The 23,760-nt window shown below is 40.8% G+C and overlaps 1 protein-coding gene across 1 annotated transcript; it reads right to left on the bottom strand.

The window, feature by feature from the left end:
* Positions 1-21,155: 21,155 nt before the first annotated feature.
* GPR88 (G protein-coupled receptor 88) lies at positions 21,156-23,477 on the bottom strand. The gene has a single exon (XM_073571654.1). It carries the CDS (start codon positions 23,422-23,424, stop codon positions 22,279-22,281), a length of 1,146 nt encoding a protein of 381 aa, XP_073427755.1. The 5' UTR covers positions 23,425-23,477; the 3' UTR covers positions 21,156-22,278.
* Between the last annotated feature and the right edge of the window lie 283 nt (positions 23,478-23,760).

Genomic DNA, 23,760 nt, shown 5'->3' with positions numbered 1-23,760 from the left:
GGAGGTGAAACCGTAATTAGAATTTATAATTGGTCAGATATTTATAATTAATATGTACAGTGGGGGAAAAAAAGTATTTAGTCAGGCACTGCAGCCTTGCAGCGCTGGGTCCTGGGTTCAAATCTCACCAAGGACAACATCTGTGAGGAGTTTGTATGTTCTCCCCGTGTTTGCGTGGGTTTCCTCCGGGTATTTATATTGTAAGCCCCATCGGGGACAGTGCCAATAATGTCTGTAAAGCGCTGTGGAATTAGCGGAGCTATATAAATGAGTAAAATAAATAAATAATTTATTATAATTATAATTTAATGAGTAAAATAATAATATCATAAATTTTGCCAAATCAGACAAGGTGATTTTCTGGATTTGATTTCTCATTTTGACTCTCATAGCTGTGGTCCACCTATGATGTCAGTTACAGGACTCTCTCATCTTTTTAAGTGTGAGAACTTCACAATTTGTGGTTGACTAAATAGTTTTTCCCCACTGTAACATATCTTTTAGCCTCATCAATAACACAACATGCTTCTTTTTTTTCTTACTTGTCAAGTTTCTGAGATCTTACTGACAATGATGATGGATGGCAATTTTTCTCCACCTCAATTAGCCCTTAGAACAGAAAAAGTTTCTAAAAATGCAGTGCAATCTAACTTTCTGGATATATTGTGTATGCCCTGGGCAGGCTAAGCTGTCAGTTTGATGCGTGTTGAAAAAAACATTGATTGTCTTGATTTTTATTGGAACTTTATTCCTATGAATTTCTCCAGCAAAGCACAGAACACTTTGTACTCACAGCGTGGTGACAGGTGACTGCTTCTGCCTATCGTGCTGCCTCTTAGCCATTGTAACTGTGTCTGTATGACGGGCACAGAACACCGTTCACCCTGCTAACCTGAAAAATGCATACCACAAAAAACAATTATCTGACCTGCTTAGAAAGAAGAAAATATGGAAAAATAATCTATATTCATTTTGTTAAAGGGGCTGTCCACTACTTGGACAATCCATTATCAATCCCTATGTTTACCTCTTGTAAAGTAATAACACCTATATAGCACCTCTGGTGCTAGTGCCATTCCAGCGGTGTCGTCACGGGCTCTCCCAGGGATCATGAGACTTTTATTTCATGTGATCCTTGCAGCCAATCAGCGCTGCCTCCACTCTGCTGCTGCTGCTCTCTCACTTCCTTTGCATGTATGTGATTCATCAGAAAGCGGGGAGAGTGAAGCAGTGGAATCAGAGACTGACAGAGCAAAGTCATGTAATGCAATGCACAGACGCCAGCTTCAGTTGTACGTCATCAACTCACTGGCTGGTCAATAAGACAGAGTGAGGCGATCCTGCACAGGTCTGTAATTTCACTGTGCAGGTGTGAGAGCTTGATAATTTGTCTCTATATTATCCACTTCTATCCAGATAGAAGAGACAGCTGTCACGGTTCCACCCCTCAGTATGTCTGGGAAACATTTATTGACAAAGCAGCCAACCAATCTAGTACAGGGGCGTGCTGATGCTGGCGGTGCTTTGATTGACAGCTCAATCATCCAGTCTGGTACAAGGGTGTGCTGAGCTGTCGGTGTGTTGATTGACAGCTCGATGGTCCAATCAGAGACTAGGGCACTTTGGCTGTCTCCAAGTGTTTATTATCCCAGGTGATTGCCATGCTACTTAACTGAGCTGTTTCTCCTAGACCTCTGATATGCGTACATTCAGCTAAGTGTGGCTTGTTTCGTTTGTGCCTTGCATTCTGAATGTTGATCTTTCATTGCCTGATCTTGGACCTCATTCAGACCATCTGCTCTGATCCGCTATCTTCCTGGTATTTTGACCTTGGAATGTTATCTGATTGCACTTTTGTCTCTTCCTTCTGTTTACGACGTACAGTTGTGGCCAAAAGTATTGACAACCCTGCAATTCTGTCAGATAATACTCAGTTTCTTCCTGAAAATGATTGCAAATACAAATTCTTTGGTATTATTATCTTCATTTAATTTGTCTTAAAAGAAAAATCACAAAAAGAATTGTCCTAAAGCCAAATTGGATATAATTCCACACCAAACATAAAAAAGAGGATGGACAAAAGAATTGGCACTGTTCGAAAAATCATGTGATGCTTCTCTAATTTGTGTAATTAACAGCACCTGTAACTTACCTGTGGCACCTAAAAGGTGTTGGCAATAACTAAATCACACTTGCAGCCAGTTGACATGGATTAAAGTTGACTCAACCTCTGTCCTGTGTCCTTGTGTGTACCACATTGAGCATGGAGAAAAGAAATAAGACCAAAGAACTGTCTGAGGACTTGAGAAACCAAATTGTGAGGAAGCATGAGCAATCTCAAGGCTACAAGTCCATCTCCAAAGACCTGAATATTCCTGTGTCTACCGTGCGCAGTGTCATCAAGAAGTTTAAAGCCCATGGCACTGTGGCTAACCTCCCTAGATGTGGACGGAAAAGAAAAATTGACAAGAGATTTCAACGCAAGATTGTGCGGATGTTGGATAAAGAACCTCGACTATCGACTAACATCCAAACAAGTTCAAGCTGCCCTGCAGTCCGATGGTACAACAGTGTCAACCCGTACTATCCATTGACGTCTGAATGAAAAGGGTCTGTATGGTAGGAGACCCAGGAAGACCCCACTCCTTACCCCGAGACATAAAAAAGCCAGGCTGGAATTTGCTAAAACTTACCTGAAAAAGCCTAAAACGTTTTGGAAGAATGTTCTCTGGTCAGATGAGACAAAAGTAGAGCTTTTTGGGCAAAGGCATCAACATAGAGTTTACAGGAGAAAAAAAGAGGTATTCAAAGAAAAGAACACGTTCCCTACAGTCAAACATGGCGGAGGTTCCCTGATGTTTTGGGGTTGCTTTGCTGCCTCTGGCACTGGACTGCTTGACTGTGTGCATGGCATTATGAAGTCTGAAGACTACCAACAAATTTTGCAGCATAATGTAGGGCCCAGTGTGAGAAAGCTGGGTCTCCCTCAGAGTTCATGGGTCTTCCAGCAGGACAATGACCCAAAACACACTTCAAAAAGCACTAGAAAATGGTTTGAAAGAAAGCACTGGAGACTTCTAAGGTGGCCAGCAATGAGTCCAGACCTGAATCCCATAGAACACCTGTGGAGAGATCTAAAAATGGCAGTTTGGAGAAGGCACCCTTCAAATATCAGGGACCTGGAGCAGTTTGCCAAAGAAGAATGGTCTAAAATTCCAGCAGAGCTTTGTAAGAAACTCATTGATGGTTACCGGAAGCGGTTGGTCGCAGTTATTTTGGCTAAAGGTTGTGCAACCAAGTATTAGGCTGAGGGTGCCAATACTTTTGTCTGGCCCATTTTTGGAGTTTTGTGTGAAATGATCAATGTTTTGCTTCATTCTCTTTTGTGTTTTTTAATTTAAGACAAATTAAATGAAGATAATAATACCAAAGAATTTGTGTTTGCAATCATTTTCAGGAAGAAACTGAGTTTTATCTGACAGAATTGCAGGGATGTCAATACTTTTAGCCACAACTGTACTTTCCTGGCTTCTGACCTTGGACTCCTTGACTATCCTGACTCGCGGCTTGGCCATGAGAAGTGACTAGCGTCACAGCAGCACTTGAAGGGGCCAGCGCAGCACTGATCGCAATCTGGATTTGGCCATCGGACTGGACCACACAATTTACATACAGCGTCGGACATGGATAAAACACTTTTTCAGAGGAATCTAAGGGTGCCTATGAGGATATAAAGGGGTTGTACTAACCCTATTTACATGATTTTAATGGTGATGGGCAGGGATAAAACTAGTGGCAGGTTACATTTAAGAAGCTCCTACCTTCCAGACTGACATAAAGTCCAAAAAAGAAAGGTCTACATATCCTCAAGTCAGATTACAGTTTAATCAATGTATTTGGACTTAAATTAATTGTTGATGATATTTTTACAAAAATGTGCGATTTACAAAGTTGAGCAGCCCTCTAATTTTGTTTCCAGGTTCATCTGGGCTAGGCCGAATGCTTCATGGCTTCAATGGAGGTAAGCTATGCCCCATTAATCATCACAAGATTACCAGATTAAATACAGCCCTATTTTATGCATCAATCTTCGTTTAAGATGTAGAACAGTGAAGTCTCCTACCATGTGCTTTTTGAATAGTTGGCAAGATAGGTGTAAAAATCTGATATAAAGCCACTAACTTTTAGCAAAACAAGTTGGTGCCAAAATTAGCAACACTTTTTTCCATTAAAAACTGGTGTAATTTGCCTGAAGGGGATTCGTCACCAGTTTTCACAATACAAACTGTACACACTGGTAAATATATCTCTAACACCTGATGAGGATGGTGTACTTACTTCTAAAAATCCATCTCAGAATGGCTGAATAATCGTGAATAGGTCTAGAGATGAGCTCATAAAATGTTCATTTTAATACCAGACAGCAAAACTTTCCAAAAACGTTTTCTTTTAGCCGCACTGACATGAATTTTCTTGATCTAAGCACCTGCATCATCAGGTCTAATAGATTTATTCAATAACATATGCAGTTTAGTAAATCTTCCTCTTTAGATTTATATGGCGGCAGATTGTGATGCGTGTATCCTGTTTGGTTTCCTGAGGAGAATGAAACTACAGAAAATACTTTATGCAGCTTGAGTTTTTCAAATGAACGGATAAGAAAACTCCCCACATTCACTACACTGGAATGTTAACGTGTGTCTGGAAGTCAGATGATATCGTTATCACTGTGTAAAACTTTATAAAAAAAAAGCACAAAAATGGGTTTGGTCCCATTCTTAAAAGATATTATTTAAAAATATATATTTCAAAAATTAAAAACAAATGAAAAATTATAAAAAAAAAAGCTTCTGATATTTCATTGAGTCCATGTGGTTTCAAAATGTTCAGCCTATAAATCCAATAGATCTCTTTTCTATTCAGTTTTTGGTATCCGGTTGGGAGTATTTTTTGGAGTGTGTTCTATAGGGCTGAATTAGAGGCTCAATACTCCCAATATTTTTTAAATATATGTTTTTAAATAATACCTTTTTAAATTCGGTACTACCCCCATCCCCCATTTATTTCCCCTTCCTTCCTTATTTTTAAAAGAAAGTCGGATATTTTATTATTTTTACTCATCAATTCACATAATAAAATCTATTAAAATGAATGTCAAAATAATATTAAATTAATATCTTAAACATTCTTTAACAATCACTATTATAAAAGATCCCTTTTTAATACAGCTACACCTCTTGATCCCTTCTTGTTCACATAACCACAACCACTTTCCTCTTAAAAATAATATCACCAATAAAATAAAATCCATATAGTACATGTACCTCTTATTAGACTTGATCACCATATTCCTCCCTTCCTATTCACTCTGGTCCCAACACTCCTATCTCCCTTCTTCTCACGCCATCTAGGTGGTTTTATAAATGACACTTGCTTTTTTCCCTCTGTAATACCGGTGTCTCACCTCTGGATATTTTGTGTTAAGGAACAAGAATTGAATTATTTAATACAATTGATTGATGGATCAATCAAATTCTAAGTCTTTTGCATTCACTCTCATCAGACAGAGGGGCTCAATAGTACCCACCAGCGTCGGACTGTAGTACCTTGGGCCCACCAGAGAAAATCATTCTTGGGGCCCACTATATAGCTACATAGAAATAAATACAAGACCACCAATTGTGTGGTAAAACGCGCTAATATCAGGGTATAATATAAGGTAGTACACATCTTAATTAAGTAGCAGGGGTTGGGGTAGCCCTCCTCATAGAATATAAAGTAGCCCCCTCATAGGGTACAATGCAGCCCCCTCATAGTATATAGAGTAGCCCCCTCATATAGTATAATGCAGCCCCCTCACAGAATATAATGCAGACCTCATATAGTATAATGTAGCCCTCCTCATAGAATATAATGTAGCTCCCATAGAATATAATGCAACCAGCATCATAGAGTATAATGCAGCCCCCCATAGGATATAATGTAGCCCCCATAGAGTATAATGCAACCCTCTCATAAGGTATAATGCAGCACTCCCATAGAATATAATGTAGCCCCCTCATAGGGTATAATGCAGCACCACCATAGGGTATAATGTAGCCCCCCCATAGGGTATAATGCAGCCTCCTTCATATGGTATAATACAGCCCCCCCAAAGAATATAATATTATAATGTAGCCCCCTCAGAATATAATGCAGCCCCCTTCATAGGGTATCAAGCTGCCTCCCTCATGGGGTATCATGCTGCCTCCCTCATGGGGTATCATGCTGCCCCCCCATATGGGGTATCATACTGCCCCCTCATATGGGGTATAATGCTGCCCCCTCATATGTGGTATCATGCTGCCCCCCTCATATGGGGTATCATGCTGCCCCCCTCATATGGGGTATCATGCTGCCCCCCTCATATGGGGTATCATGCTGCCCCCCATCATATAGGGTATAATGCTGTCCCCCTCACACGGGGTATCATGCTGCCCCCCCTCATATGGGGTATCATGCAACCAGGACTCACTATATATATATAAAAGAAAACACTATACTTACCTCTCCTCCTCGCTCCCACGCTGATTCCGGCAGTGGCTCTGCTCTGATGTGAGGATCTGTGCTGCAGTCAGCCCCGCACACAGTGGGTCCCCCTGTCTTTCGACCCCATAGCGGCCACGTGGGCTGGGGGCCCCTGGGGGGAGCGGGGGGCACTTGCCTGCGGGTCCTTATAGCATGCAGTGTTAGCTGCAGCCTAACACTGGGGGAAGCATGAATATTCATTTCACTTTAGCAGCAGGAACAGGCTTTGGCTTCCTGTCATCCACTGCTGCTCTGCTGGCACCGGGGGCCCCATAGCAGCTGCGTGGTGTGCCGCTATTTGTGACAGATCATTGGCTGGGGGCCCCTGGAGCAGTGAGGGCCCTAGGCAGCTGGCCCTAAATGCCAGCAGGTGTCAATGGCTGGGCCCACCAGAGAATCCTCCAGTTCTCCGATGGTCCAGTCCGACCCTGTTACCCACTACTACCCCTTATCAATGGCTTCAAGGTTCAAAATAAAGTAAAAGCGATCCATAGCTTCCTCCCGGACCACTGTTTCTCTCTCAGCCCTGTGTTTTCTGCCAGTCACACGACCGCTGCAGTCAGTCAGCAGCTACTAATTGACTGCAGCCTTTACAGTTTTTTCCAAGTGGAAGAACAGTGTTTCTTCCAGTCTAACACAAATGTAAAGGGGTATTGCCAACTGTTTAGCAATAAGGTTCGGATACGGCTTTAAAGAAGGCACCACTTGGATATGACACAATTTATTAAGATTACATCAAGATAATGCTAAATTATGGAATGGCAGATATAATATTACCCTGTTTTGTTAATTAATTTCATGTGAATCATACAATTAATATGAATTATAGTACATAAAGAAATAAGCATCAATACTATACATTACCAAGTATTGTAACATCACTTCTCCACTGGAGGGACCACAGTGTCAGCGAGAAGGAAATACTCTGGTCTTGTCATCACAGAAACCGTGCATCCATGATACCTTCAGGAAATGTCCCTACCTCGCTGAGCCAGGTCCCCTTTTTTATACACAACTCCCACATCCTCCCTTTTACATCTGTGTGGTATGTTTAGGCTGAATCATCAGTATCTTGCAATTGCACATTTGGTTGTTGTCTTGATAACAGCACAAGACTTCAAGGTCTGTTTGTTATAGACTACTACAATCTTAAAGTTTGTTTGCACCAACCCAAGATTTATTTGCCACTGGTATGTCTCTTAACAATAGCACAATGCATGAAGGTTGTTTGCTACTGATTAGAACCCAAGATCTGCTTGCCACAGGCATGTCCTCTAACAATCAAGGTTGTCTGTCACTGTTCAAAGTTCAACATATGTTGCTTGTTACAAAGTTAACTCTTCATGATCATAGCATAACGCTCTAATATGTTGGCATGTGATCAGCATGACTTCCATAATCACCTATTCTGAAAACTGGATACCTATCGTAACCCAGTCACACACTCATACTCGTCTCATTTGTATCACAATCGGTCCTTGATTATTGATGTCATGCATGACCATTGCTACATGAAACCATCAAAACATTTTGGTCTCCCTTGTCTCCGAGCGTCATACTATTATTGAACACAAGACTTCCTTGTTCAAGCAGCATAAATATTCATTATCTGTACAGATGTTATTTTTAACCTTGTCTTACGGTATTAACACAGAGCAAACACTTTGTGGCTCAGTATCAATGATATTACACCGTAGTTTATTGCAATATATAGTGTTTGGATTCAAACAACCATATTTGATATTTGCAATACATTCCACCCTTGGTCTAGTGACCACACTATATCAAAGCATATAAACAATAGTATAAAAGTATACATAGTTATCTTTTGACAAAAGCAATGTCAAGTGACCACTGTGGCCAATCAGTGGTGGCTCATCAGCTGCAGCCTGTACAGTTTTGACCTAGTGGAAGAATAGTGTTTCTTCTGCTCGGACAAAAGTGTAAACACTGCAGCCAGTCAGATTGGCTGAAGTGGTCATTTGACATTTTTGTCAGGAGACCATTTTGATACACAGTGCTGATAGCAGAGCAGTGGTCCTGTTCTAAGAGGATAAGGATAAGGGTTTGGCAATGGACATCTCCTTTAAATTTTATTTACAGAAAAATAAACACTTTAAAAAATTGCATCTCTTTCATTGAATTCCATCTTTTAACTCTGATATTTCCAATTATGTACTCATGTTGCAAATGTAATTATTTGAATCAAAATAATAAAAATTATCTTCCTTGCTAAAATTCCGAACAATATAGTGGGTATGGAAATTATTCAGACCCCTTTACATTTTTCACTCTGTTTCATTGCAGCCATTTGGTAAATTCAAAAAAGTTCATTTTTTCTCATTAATGTACACTCGGCACCCTATCTTGACTGAAAAAAAAACAGAAATGTAGAAATTTTTGCAAATTTATTAAAAAAGAAAAACTGAAATATCACATGGTCATAAGTATTCAGGGCTACAATTCTGTTTCTGCTGTCCTTCGACAGCTCTTTTGTCTTTACCATAGTGGAGTTTGGAGTGTGACTGTTTGAGGTTGTGGACAGGCGTCTTTTATACAAGTTCAAACAGGTGCCATTACTACAGGTAATGAGTGGAGGACAGAGGAGCCTCTTAAAGAAGAAGTTACAGGTCTGTGAGAGCCAGAAATCTTGCATGTTTTTAGGTGACCAAATACTTATTTTCCACCGTGATTTGCAAAATAAATCTTGTCAAATCAGACAAGGTGATTTTCTGGATTTGTTTTCTCATTTTGACTCTCATAGTTGTGGTCTACCTATGATGTCAATTACAGGCCTCTCTCAACTTTTTAAGTGGGAGAACTTGCACAATTGGTGGCTGACTAAATACTTTCTTTCTCCACTGTATATATAGAAAGAATCTTCATATATACAATGCCATGAAGTGTTTATTTCTTTCCAGACGCAGCTTATTATTCCATATTTAGTGATTTAGGAGATTTGGGCACCGGAGCTAATATAAATATATTACAAAGTTTAATAACTTGTTACCATTTAAACCTGATTTAATCGTATTTGTCACAGAAAATCCTTTTAACTGGGGCAATACACACTGGATCAGCCATAATAATGTATATATAAAACTTGAAGTGGTTGTCCAGTGAAAACACTTCCTATCCACAGGATAAAATTGCCACATCAGTGATAAAAAAAAATCCAAAGTTGGCCAATCGGCGCAAGTCCTACCTGTTGGGGTTTTGACCCACATTGAATAGCATAACAGGGAACTTTTATTCCCATTACAAAATTGAGCTTCAGTTTGGATATCTGACCACTGCTTCATTCATTCTGTATTGAGCTGTCAGAAAAAGCCAAGGGCAGCACTTGGCAGCCCCATCCGAAATTAGTAAAGATGCGAACGAGCATGCACAGTGCTGTTCCAGTCTAGCATTGCTAAAAATTCCCATTCTGCCAATCAGTATGAGTCCCACTGGTCATACACATACTGATCAACAGGTTTTTATGAGTAAATGATTGTTCTGTGAAAACAAGTAATCCATGTATCAACATTTGAATAGACCTTTTCCATATTAAACTCATTGTAATAGCACACGTGTTTGCTTCCCTCTAACTCATGTAACAAAGTCACTGACAAAGTGCTGGAGTGGAAATACATTTCACTGAGGCTATTAGCTTCAGTGAATTGAAACCAAGAAGTTTGCTCCAGCACACTATGTGTTGAGAGAGCTTAATCGGCCATTTTAAGGGCTGTTTTTTGTGGACAACCACAGAATGGGAGGGAGGTTGTTCACATTATCTCAACCCTATAGTATGGTATGTTAAGTGTGTCTGGAAAGGGTAACTTGAGAGAAGTGTAGGTGTTTGTGTTAACAAGAACCATGTGGTTTGCTAACCTTGATCAGGCGGATCCCCACTATCACAAGGACTGTGCTTTGTGCTACCACTTTGTTTTATTTTCCTGTTTTGCCCAGAGGGCTGTGTTTATTTTTACTTCACCATGTTTTTCATTGCATATATAATAAACCAGTGAAAATCTTAAAGAGACAGTGTTCCTGTGCACATCTGAGTGATGAGGGAGTTATTTAAGGCTCCCCAAATTACAATTTGCCTACAGACTGCCTGGTGGAGAAGTTCGACAAGATCTTGAAATCTATGCAGAAGAAGGTCATGGAGAAGGATGTCCGAGACTGTGAATGCCTGCTACCGCACCTACAGTTCTCCATTAGAGAAGTCCACAGGCGTCAACCGGGCTCTCATCGTTCCAGCTCCTATATGGACTGCAGCCTCGGGGACTTCTGGACATTGCAGCAAAGGAGACCTAGAAAGCAGAGGTAGCAGCACCTCATCAAAACATAATCGAACATGTGGCCCAGAGGCAAGACAAGATTGCGAGGATGATGCCGATTGTGAGAGAAAGCCTCTCTCAAGCACAAGAGGCCCAGGCAAGAATCTTCAATCATTCGGCAAGACTGAGACGGTTTAACCCTGGAGATCGGCTGTTGATATTGATCCCCACTGTGGAAACTAAGTTCCTGGCCAAGTGGCAAGGGCCAAAGTTGAGTGACGTTAACTACAAGGTCCACCAACTAGGGAAAAGCAAGCCGTGCCAGGTGTACCACATTACCACCACTAGGTGACGTGCCTAGGGGTAATCCTGAAGCCAGGGTCGAGGATGTCATAGTGGCAGAGACATACTTTCATTAGCCCAGAAGCAACAGTGCCAAGAGCTGCTTCAGCAGAACCGAGACCTGTTTTCGGAGTTGTCAGCTTGTACGCAGGTTATGGAGCATGAAATCCTAACGGAACCGTATGGGAGGGTGAACCAAAAGCCATATTGGATTCCCGAAGCCTGCTGCGAGATGTTCTCCAAGGAGGTGAGGATAATGTTGTGTCTGGGCATCAACAAGGAGTCAGAAAGCAGCTGGTCAAGTCACATTGTCCTTGTGCCAAAGCTGTATAGAGAGTGGTGTTTCTGCAATGACTACAGGAAGCTGAACCAGGTGTCCAAGTTCGACGCATATTCAATTCCCCAGGTCGATGACCTCATTGAGAGGCTAGGGTCAGCCAGGTATACAGTCATATGTTAAAGTTTGGGCACCCCTATTAATGTTAACCTTTTTTCTTTATAACAATTTTGTTTTTTGCAACAGCTATTTCAGTTTCATATATCTAATAACTGATGGACTCAGTTATATTTCTGGATCAAATTGTAGTAACAGAAAATGTGCAATCTGCATTTTAACAAAATTTGACCGGTGCAAAAGTATGGGCACCTCAACATAAAAGTGACATTAATATTTCGTAGATCCTCCTTTTGCAAAAATAACAGCCTCTAGTCGCTTCCTGTAGCTATTAATGAGTTCCTGGATCCTGGATGAAGGTATTTGTGACCATTCCTATTTACAAAACAATTCCAGTTCAGTTAAGTTTGATGGTCGCCGAGCATGGACAGCCCGCTTCAAATCATCCCACAGTTGTTCAATGATATTCAGGTCTGGGGACTGGGATGGCCATTCCAGAACATTGTAATTGTTCATCTGCATGAATGCCTGAGTAGATTTGGAGCGGTGTTTTGGATCATTGTCTTGCTGAAATATCCATCCCCTGCGTAACTTCAACTTCGTCACTGATTCTTGCACATTATTGTCAAGAATCTGCTGATACTGAGTTGAATCCATGCGACCCTCAACTTTAACAAGATTCCCAGTGCCGGCATTGGCCACACAGCCCCAAAGCATGATGGAACATCCACCAAATTTTACTGTGGGTAGCAAGTGTTTTTCTTGGAATGCTGTGTTTTTTAGCCTCCATGCATAACGCCTTTTTGTATGACCAAACAACTCAATCTTTGTTTCATCAGTCCACAGGACCTTCTTCCAAAATGTAACTGGCTTGTCCAAATATGCTTTTGCATACCTCAGGCGACTCTGTTTGTGGCGTGCTTGCAGAAACGGCTTCTTTCGCATCACTCTCCCATACAGCTTCTCCTTGTGCAAAATGTGCTGTATTGTTGACTGATGCACAGTGACACCATCTGCAGCAAGATGATGCTGCAGGTCTTTGGAGGTGGTCTGTGGATTGTCTTTGACTGTTCTCACCATTCTTCTTCTCTGCCTTTCTGATATTTTTCTTGGCCTGCCACTTCTGGGCTTAACAAGAACTGTACCTGTGTTCTTCCATTTCCTTACTATGTTCCTCACAGTGGAAACTGACAGGTTAAATCTCTGAGACAACTTTTTGTATCCTTCCCCTGAAAAGCTATGTTGAATAATCTTTGTTTTCAGATCATTTGAGAGTTGTTTTGAGGAGCCCATGATGCCACTCTTCATAGGAGAATCAAATAGGAGAACTACTTGCAAGTGGCCACCTTAAATACCTTTTCTCATGATTTGATACACCTGGCTATGAAGTTCAAAGCTCAATGAGGTTACAAAACCAATTTAGTGCTTCAGGAAGTCAGTAAAAAGTAGTTAGGAGTGTTCAAATCAAGAAAATGATAAAGGGTACCCATACTTTTGCACCGGTCAAATTTTGTTTAAATGCAGATTGCACATTTTCTGCTAGTACAATAAACCTCATTTGAATCCAGAAATATAACTGAGTCCATCAGTTATTAGATATATGAAACCGAAATAGCTGTTGCAAAAAACAAAATTGTTATAAAGAAAAAAGGTTAACATTAATAGGGGTGCCAAACGTTAACATATGAATGTATCACCACCCTGGACCTAACAAAAGAGTTTTGGCAAATTGTTCTGTCCCCAACTGCCAATGAGAAGATGGCCTTCTCTACACGTAACAAGTGCTTTCAATACGTTTAGGTTAGTGTCAGACCATGCACCCCTGAAATGGATGAAGGAAAGGAACAGGAAAAACGCCTGGGTGACTAGGTGGTTTCTGGTGCTCCAGACTATAGCTTCCATGTGGAGCATAGGCCAAGAAAACTACATAGTAATGCAGATACCCTGTCCAAACTTCCCTGCTTAGTGAATAAAGGTGGCAAAACCCCTGGCTTTGGACAGAGGGGGGATATTTGACAAGTAACTGTCAAAGTTCTAGAGGGGAGATTTGTTTCACTGAGGCTATTAGCTTCAGTGACTTGCAATCCAGAAGATTGTTTCAGAACACTATGTGTTGAGAGGGGTTAATCGGTTATTTTAAGGGCTGAGTTTTTGCGGACAACCATAGAGCGAATGGGAGGTTGTCTGTCTTATTTCCACCCCAGGGTGTGACCTTGGTTTTAAATAAATGACTTCCTGAGGCATTTAGTGTTCAGTGTGCCTGGAAAGGCTAACTCCAGAGAAATGTTTGTGTTGGTGCTAACCTGAACCGTATGTTTTGCTAACCCTGATTTGGCGGATCCCTGCTACCACAAGGACTGTGCTTTGTGTTACCACTTTGTTTTGTTTTCCTGTTTTGACCTAAGAGCCATGTTTATTTGTAGGTCACCATGGTTTATGCTGTGTATATATAATAAGTCACTGAAGAACTTAAAGAGATGCCGTTTCTGTGTCTGTCACCATGTACATCTGAGTAAGTCGAGCTATCATATGCATGACAATGCAGAAAACACGCTGTTCCGGTGTCTACCTACGTGTACATCTGAGTGAGCCGATCTACCACATTCATTATTTTTTACCCCTTTATGACCTATGACATATAGGTACATCATAGGTCGCCTCCCCCTCTTTGATGCGGACTCCGGAGCTGAGACCGCATGTTTTTAGGGAAATTACTACTGATTTGATCAGCTGTCATGTGCCCTAATAACCCGCAGGTCGAATCATGATCTACCCACGGCTGTTAACATATTAAATGCCTCTGTCAATCTCTGACAGCCATATTTAATATGCCCCCGCCGGAAGGGTGTCACTAACCCAGCCCATCAGCACCCCTGTCACATGAATGCGGGGTGCCAATGGGTTGGCATGACAATCGAGGGACTACAGGAGACGCTTGGGGTTGTCATTTAGATTTTTCTTATTGGTTCCTGACTTTTGATCACTTTGATAGACCCTATCACAGTGATCACAATCCCAATAATTAGTAAATCATTCCCCCTGTGTCATCCCCTTAGTCAGATTTTTTTTTTTTCTTTTATAATTTTTATTTCTTTCATGCTTTGCCATTAGAGTTAGGTTTAGGATTAGGGTTTGGCTTAGGGTTAGGGTTGGGCTTAGTGCTCGCTACTCGAGTTTAATCAGTTGCTTGGCTATGCAGCGAATATCATGGGTACTCCAGTCCCCGACTCGCATGTTTTGCAGTTGTTAGACACACAAAAATAGCCATGCAGGGATTGCCTGCTATACACAGGCATTCCCCATATGTATTTTTGGCTGCTGCAAACTCGAATAGCGAACATTTGCGCTCAATACTAATGACGACATATTCAATATGACAACATAATGTTATCAATTTCTGTGTAGTACCTGTGGGTTCAAAATGCTCACTTTGTCCCTGGATAAAATCCTTGAGGGATGAAGTTGTAAATCATGCACCGAGGGTGTTGTTCCAGATACAGCGGAGTCACAGATGGGAAAAGAACCAATTTCACACAGTCCACTTTCTGTAACTATTTTACTTAAAGATGAAATTATTCCTACTCGGTTTTGATAGCCACACCATGAGAACACATCAAACAAATATTTTTCCAGAAGGCTATATCCTCTGTCCTGAACAACTTGGCACCCAAGAGACCTGTTTCTGTTATATTCTGTACGTAAATTTACCTGTTGGCGTGCCTGTCTGAATCGGCCACGGTTACCTTATTATACACTGAGAGAAGTTGGTTTAATTAAATGAGTGCAAAGCATGGGCTTGCCTGCGGTTCAGCACAATGATTCACAATAGTGATGAGCGAGTATACTCATTGCTTGGGTCTCCCCGAGCATGCTCGGATGGTCTCCGAGAATTTTGGTGTGCTCGGAGATTTAGTTTTGTCACCTCAGCTGCATGATTTGTGACTTCTAGACAGCTTGAATACATGTGTGGAATGCCTGTTTGTTAGGGAATTCCCACATGTATTCAGCCTGTCTACAAGTTGCAATTCATGCAGCTGAGATGACGAAAACTAAATCTCTGAGCATGCCAAAATACTCGTAGATCACCGGAGCATGCTCAGGGAGACCCAAGGAACGATGCTACTCACCCATCACTAACTCACAATCCAAAGAATATATACTTCTATACCTATTTCCCAATCAAATATTCCCCACCCTTTCGGTTTTAATTTCAAGAAAACTAGAGGAAAAGTCCGTCATCGACTATATTAAGAATATTCCAAAATTAACCATATTTACATACATATCAGCAAAGGTGCCATTGACAAAGTCGTTGGAGCTGAACCACTGCTCTGTTTTATATAGTTCCACAGAGACTCCTCTTCCAGCAGACAAGTAGGAAACACAAGTCTTGTCTGGGGTTATTTGCGTGCTGTGTCAGCATAGAATCATAGTCACTGAACCACAAAAGAACTTGGTCCATAAAGTCAATATAAATAACTAACTAACTGACTATAGGCCTTGAATCTCTTGGTGCTAAACATATATTGTGATGTGTGCATATTTACTTACTGCGGCGTCGCAGTCGGCTTTAGAGTCCTTTCACGCGGTCTGGTCTGAACAAAATAATAAGTAAACACAGGCCGAGCTTGTCCAGCCGGTGAGCAATACTGAGGTTGCTTGTGGTGTGACTCTCTCATGGGGTGTAGCACCTCTCTCTCCAGATCCCAGTCCCTTCTGTTCCTTAACAGCTTGTATGACAGAAATTCCCTCGCATCAGGACAGCTTCAGATCCCGGACCAGCTCAGCTTCAATCTGGCGCTGCTTCTAACTCAGAGGGGTGCTGTCATGAGAGGATGTAGTCGGATCCTTCTCCAGCACAGCTTCACTCACCCCTCATTTCTGCAGACCCTGCACAAGATGGCCGCACTTCCTTTCCCTGTGTTTCATTTTACATAACCCTCCTAAAACAGCTTATGGGCATAAAACAGTTTCTTAACCATGTTCAACATCACCAAAATCTTGTGGTCAGTTAACAAAATTAACTATAAAGAAACAAATATAGTTACAGCAAGTACAAGGATTATTCAGACGTGCATCCAAGTATCCTCAATTATACCGCCTTGGTGGACCGACACACATCTCACATAGTTTCCAAAATGGGAGTGGTTTCTGCTGTTTAGGCACCTTAGGGGCCCTGAAAATGTGATATGTTGCCCGCAGTCTATTTCAGCCAGTTTGTGTTGCAAAATTCAAATTGTGCTGCTTCCGTTTCGAGCCCTGCCGTTTGTCCAAACTGAACTTTTTGACTACATGTGGGGTATCTTCGATAGAAAAATTATAAACGGCACTCTGGTGTACATAGATGAGGTGCCTGAGTAGGGTTCCAATCCTTACGAGTACGAGCTAGTAGACATAATTTTTCAGTACACATGGACCTTCATCAGATAAATGCTGCACTGTTGTGGTGGTGAGTGAGTAATCTATACTCATTGGAGTGAAAATCATATGGACTGAAGGTAGAATAAAGTCTAGGTATGTCTGCCCTGGGGTATGGTGGCAAAAGCGCTTCCTGTCCTCCAGTGAGTATCTATTACTCACTCTCCACCATAACAATACAGCATTTATCTGATGAAGGTCCATGTGGACTGAAACGTTAAATCTACCAACTGTTATCTACGGACTGATTCATTATATAAATTCACCATATTTAGCAACATATCCCCTTGAGTGCTGAGTTTTACTACTACATGTGGGGTATCGCTGCGCTCGTAAGAAAGTGAGTAATAAACTGTCGGTTCCACTTTTTGGTGTTACCTCTTGGAAAAGTCAAAAAACTTAGGCTGAAACAAGATTTTAGAGGTAAAATTTTAAATTGATTTTTTTTCATTCCACTTTGCGTTAATTCCTGTGTATCACGTGAAGGGTGAAAACATTTCCTGACAACAGTTTTGAAATATTAGAGGGGTATGGTTTTCGGGACTTTCCAATATATAGGCCCCTCAAGGTCCATTGAAATGTGAATAGGTCCCTAAAGAAACAGGTTTTGTAAATTTGCTGAAAAAAATGAGGAATTGCTGCTAAACTTTTTAATCTCTCTAAGATCCTAACAAAATAAAATGATGTTTGAAAAATGATGCAGATGTAAAGTAGACATATGGGAAATATTATTTATTAATTATTTTGTGCTGCATGTCTAACTGATTTAAGGATATAAAGGTTGAAAGTTTGATAATTGTGATTTTTTTTTTTCAAAATTTTTCGCCCAATTTGCAATATTTTCACAAATAGACGAAAGACATATTGAGCAAATTTTACCACTATCATTAAGTACAATATCTAATGAAAAAGCAGTTGCAGAATCAGTGGTATACATTGAAGCGTTTCAGCATTATTACTTCATAAAATGACAGTGATCAGAGGGGTTATATTACTTGGTGCCTCTTCTGAGAATTCACACTACAGATCTATTTTCAGTCAATACAGGTTTTCAGACAGATTACAGTGGTTGCCTATAGAAATCTATGCTCAGGAGCAGAGACTCGCCAGTGCCTGTACAGACGCAGGATGAAGACACTGACCATAGAAGTAGCATAAGGTACCTATAACCACGCGAGTGCACGGCGCATGCGCGGAATTACAGCGCCACACCTGCACGGGAGGTAGATGCTATTGAAGAGAGGAGGCAGTTAATCAGTAACATAGCATTTTTCAACATCTAGACCACAGCTATGAGGCATACAGGTAGGACTGGTTCAGCCAATCTATTACCTATAAGCCCATAGTAAAAGCTTAAAAGTGTCCAGGAGGTGACAGATTCCCTTTAAACAAACCTTTTTTTTTTTCAGAACAAATATTATGCAAAGACTTTGAAGCAGATTTATCATTCCCTATGGGCTAGAAAACGGTTGCAAAATTTAAAGCAAGGTGTATTTTCTTAAAAAAGTAGCAACTTTTTCGCTTTAAAAATTAAAGTAGGTGGTGTTCAGCCAAATCGCTATAAATTTACTATAATTGATGTAACAAAATTGGTGGAATTTATATCAGAAATGTTATTTTCTGCCGCACAAGAGCACAAACAACGTACCATGGCCTCATTGTAAATTTGGTGCTATTTTACTCCAGCTGACTTTTCGTTCACTATGGGAGTATAAAATATTTGCCGTGATAAATAATTCCCCATTATCTTTCATTTTTTTATGTTTTCATTTTGCCAGTTCCTTATCACTTCCACTATCTAAATTTGTTTCAGTATTTTCTAATTTTGTTTGCAAGAGCACAATCTCTTTCCTGGACCTCCCTTCTTCATACCATCATACTGTGAGCAGCTTGTATGACAAGCAGAAGTCTACATTCGTGTGATCAAAGTTTTTGCTTCTATTACTCAGCTCCATGTCAGCGGAAAACAGTCCTGACAGTGACACATGGCTGATAATTGAGCATCTTCTGGGAGCCCTGCTGTGTCACCCAACAATAACAATTCTTCATTTTCCCCTGAATTATTTCAATGAAAGCAACATTGGAAAGTTATATCACAAGCCTCAAAGTGCAAAGTATTTTCCCAAAAGGTCGCTTTTCATATAAACCAAACAAGTGGCAGGCAGATTTTCTATTTTTACCAGACATGGTACTAAACCAGTAAACAAAATGTTTCTTCATTTATAACAATATGAAAACTGCAGATGGATTTCAGACATCGGTTTCACCATGCAAGCTTGGCTGACCAAAAAGAATAAGTGCAGTCTAGTGAGGTTTTCCCTATTATGTGTAACTTTACAAATATCTATGAATATAGAAACTCTGGTACGTTATTTAATTGGATATACCTGCAGATAATTTGCTGAAAGTTCTCCATTATTTCTACATACTATTTGCTCTATTGGAGCTCGTACACACTAGCGTATAACATGTGAGAGAATCAGAGTACACTAAGCTGACACTCAGATCAAACTATGGCAGAGACTTTAGCATAATCATCCCAATTCTCTAGCATGGGAGAATCTATGCTCGTGACCCTGGCTGTCACAACTCTGTTGTCGGGTGTCCCAAGACCAGGGGGTTTCTTCCCTGTACCTAACACTAGGGGCGCCCTAGCTTGCCCTGCACCCCGGATTACTTCTGATGGTGAAGGCGCTGAGGCCACCCACCTTGCCTCAGCTCCTGAATCCACCCTCTTTCTGTACGCTTCCCGCACCCAGGGAAGAGGGGAGTAGTAGTGTAATGTAGTACACCAACCAGACTAACAAGGTAGCACGAACAGGGGTAACGAAAAAATACCAAACTAACAAATATAATCACACATGTAACAGAGGAATTCACCAGGGAGTGGAGGATGGGGTTAAAACAAAGTAGGAGAAGAAAGGGTATTATCACACACAAAACATAGCCACAGTCTCAGATAAATCCACCAAACGCCTTCCTCAATATCAACCACCAACAACCTTCAGCCATGCAGCATAAGCTACAGTATCTCTGACAATGAGTGCTAGCCAGAGCCCAGATTATATAGGAAATGGGAGTGGCTAACAGTGAACAGCTGAGCCTTAACGCAGGAAAGATTTCAGGAGCTCTCAACTGAGCAGATTAACCCTTGCACTAATAAAAGGAATTTAGACCATTTAATAAGAAGCTGAAGTGCTTCTAATCAGTGCAGGAGTAGCAGAAATCATATGTGGCGGTCTTCTGGCTTTTCTTGGTCACTGTAAATCTGTGACACCAGCCTTATACTTGAACTTACTATATACAGTCATGGCCAAAAGTGCTGGTACTTTGAAGGGTGCCTTCTCTCAACAGCAATTTTAACATCTCTCCACAGGAGTTCAATGGGATTTAAATCAGGACTCATTGCTGGCCGCTTCAGAATTCTCCAGTGCTTTGTTCCTAGAAATCTAGAAGTCTCAGACATTGCTGAGTTCTGATTACCATGAACTGGGAAAGAGGGATGAAAGTGCACACCCCCATAGAAGACTCTAAAAAACAAACCGCCCAGTTGGCCTGCAAGCAGAAATTTCACATATTGTGCTCCTAAAGGAACAATGCAATGGAGACGCTGTAATGTAGCAATGCAATACTAAAACGGAAAAGAGTGGAAAAATCAGAGGAGCTCAGGGATTTTTATAACATATTTAACTCAATAATTCTTTTTGAGGAAGTGACTGATCCTTTTTAAACAACATGTTGTAAACATAATATTGTTCATGATATATATTTATCATGATCACACTCTATAAAGCATTCTTTCCATTGCTTAATATGAAAGCATATAATACCACTAAATATGCAGTAACATACAAAGCAGTTGGTTGTAGAATAAAAGGAGCCAAACAGAAACCTTTAGGAGCAATGTAGTAAATTCATCCATCAAACAAAAAATAAGGATATTTAAGAGAATAGAGAATAGTTAAGAAATATTTTATGTCTTGTTGTATACAGTACCCAAGCAAAAACTAAAATTACAGTATGTAACAACCAGGGGGAGCTCAGCAAGAAAAGGTAGAAAATGTGATATTAAGAACCTTCAACTTTCATCCTGACTTAGAAAAAAGTCTCCTAAAGCACTGCGACATAAAATAGCACAATGTAAACCTGTAAGTGATTGCAATATAATGGAACAGAAAGTTGGTTTTAATGTAGAGATTATTACTACCAATGTTACTCCGACAAACACTATGCATGAAGTATAAACTCTTTGTCCAACATGGATTCTGGACAGGATTCACAGATAATTAATATGTAGGAATATGTTAAGAGGTCTATCCAATATTAATCAAATACATCAAATTTTAAGGTAAGTTAAAGAGGCTCTCCCATCAAAATTTATATACCGTAATATCTTCTTAATATGTATTTAATGTATTGTAGGCTCATTAAAATACTTAGCTATCATCATCTTTCCCAGGCTCCAGTACCTCTTCCAACTTCTTCAGGGTCATCACCATTCCCAGGCTCCAGCACCGCTCAGGTCCTCTTCTGGATCATGTGACTTGAAATCAGTTTAGAAGTTATGTAACCCAGAAGAGGACCTGAGCAGCACTGGAAACCTGGGAAGATGGCATTTAGTAAATATTTTAATGCACCTAAACTACATCATGTAATTATTTGTTAAGGCTTATTGGATACAATTTTTGATAGGAGTGTTTATTTAAAGTGGTACAAAATAGACATAAATTCCAAATATTGTCCAATATCGTTACATGTTTCCACAGACAAATCTTGAATGTCCTTTTCATCAAAACATTTTATTATTCAGACAAAAATGTGTCTTCTTACAGAATCTATTTCTCATGCTGTCTGTTGCTGTCACAAACACATTATTATTCTCTGGCGTTTTTAATGCTGGCTCTATCAACATAAAGTCACTCAGAAATTGAAAAAACACATTTTTTTTTCTTTTGGCAAAATTAAGTACGCTGCCGTCTGTTTACATGACTAGAATGTTCTTTTTCTCAGAAATTCTTCACCGGCAGTCGTTGCAAATAATATATATTGCATTGTAAGAAATCCAATCTCTGTTGCCCGCTGAGGGCTAATTTACACTGGCCCATGGAGCTGACGGGGTGGGAGAGAGGAACGCAGGACGTTTCCATAGAAACTATCAATACAAAAGTAACAAGAGAGGCCGTACATAGTCAAGAACAAGCTTCGATTTCTGAGTCAGATGCTCTCCTGAGATTCTATGATATGCCCCGAATGATGAGAAATACACTTGTAACACCATGAATGAAGCGCACCTTATGACTCATTTTGGGAAATGGTTTGCACTACAGGATCAGCACTGATTCCAGAGCTTTTCCAGAGCTCTCCCCCAACTACAGCTCGAAAGGACCGTCGGAACTCTTCATTCTTCCAGGTGTAGATGAAGGGGTTAAGCACAAATAGAAGACAAAGCAAGAGCCAGCTGCCTGTCACAACACCTCGAGGTAATGGTTGGAACAAGCCATAGAGGACTGACCATGCATAGGGCTCTGTGGTCACTGTGAAAACACAACAGACAATCAGCACATACAAACCTAACCGTTTGTCCTTACGTGGGCATGAGCAGGGCAGGTTGTGGACCACCTGGAAGTTGAGAACACTCACTCTCTTCAAACTGACCTGCACTTTTCTGAAAATTCGAAAATAACAATGAAAAAGAATTATAGTTTGGCTTAAAACTGTGACTACAGAAAGGATGGCGGTGTATGAACTGGAAGTTGGGACTTCACGGCCCCAAAACACGTAAAGTCTAAGTTTTGGGCATTGGAAGTTTACTTCATAATGCCGTTGTCCAAAGAGCCAAGGAAGTAAAAAAGCAAGAGGCGTTACCCATGCCATAGCAATCATCCACTCCGTGTTCCTCTTCTGATATACAGTATGGTATACAGTGGGGAGTTTGGTGATGAGTACAAAACGGTTTAACGCAATGAGCGAATGGGATAATAGAGAGACTGTCATCCAAAGGAAAAAGACCCCCTCCATGAATACCCTGTAGGTAGGGTTCTCCAGGCGACCAGTGGAAATTAGTATGGCTTCTTGAGGCATCCAAAAGGCACAGACTAGGAGATCAGAAACGCAGCCATTCACAATGAATGCATTACTCGTTGTCTTGAGTTTCTTGAAAGAGCAAACCAGGTAGATAACCAAAACATTGGCCAAAGTCCCAGACACTGAATACACAGAGTATGCGGCAGCCACCAAGACGCGTGTCCCCAAAAGTCTTTCACAGTGATCTGGGGGTGACGTGATATTGCTCATCCTGCAGAAAATGAAGCCATTCCCAGAGCCAATGTGCAGGAGACTGGAAAAACGAGAAAGTGCATGTGTGAGAAGGAGCAACAGAGTGAAGCAGGCAGGGAGAGAGGGAGAGAGAATATGAGATTGAGGAGGGAGGGGTGACATGGCGGTGACAGCTCTCTCCGAGTTATACTCTCAGCTCACTTTACGTCTTGGTGATATTATGCTCCTGGAAAAAAAAAAGCTTCTGTGATGGATTATTCAACAGGTTGTGAGCATAGAGGATGGGGAGTTTATACTGCAGTGAATGTGAAGCTGATATCTTTCTTCCGTGTTTTTAACCATATAAATGTGTTATAGATTAGAAAACTGCTTATTATGGAGAAAAATCTCATCTCCAGAAGGCCTGGCAATACATGTTATACACACAGGCAGACACTGACAGAAAAGAGCCCCGTGCATGAACAATATACGGGCCCTTTGCAGCCTAAGAGCTCCTAA

This window comes from Dendrobates tinctorius, unplaced genomic scaffold (genome assembly GCF_039654945.1).
Source record: "Dendrobates tinctorius isolate UK_male_01 unplaced genomic scaffold, ASM3965494v1 ptg000029l, whole genome shotgun sequence".
Lineage (NCBI taxonomy): Eukaryota > Metazoa > Chordata > Amphibia > Anura > Dendrobatidae > Dendrobates > Dendrobates tinctorius.
This window is presented reverse-complemented; position numbering and strand designations above follow the sequence as displayed.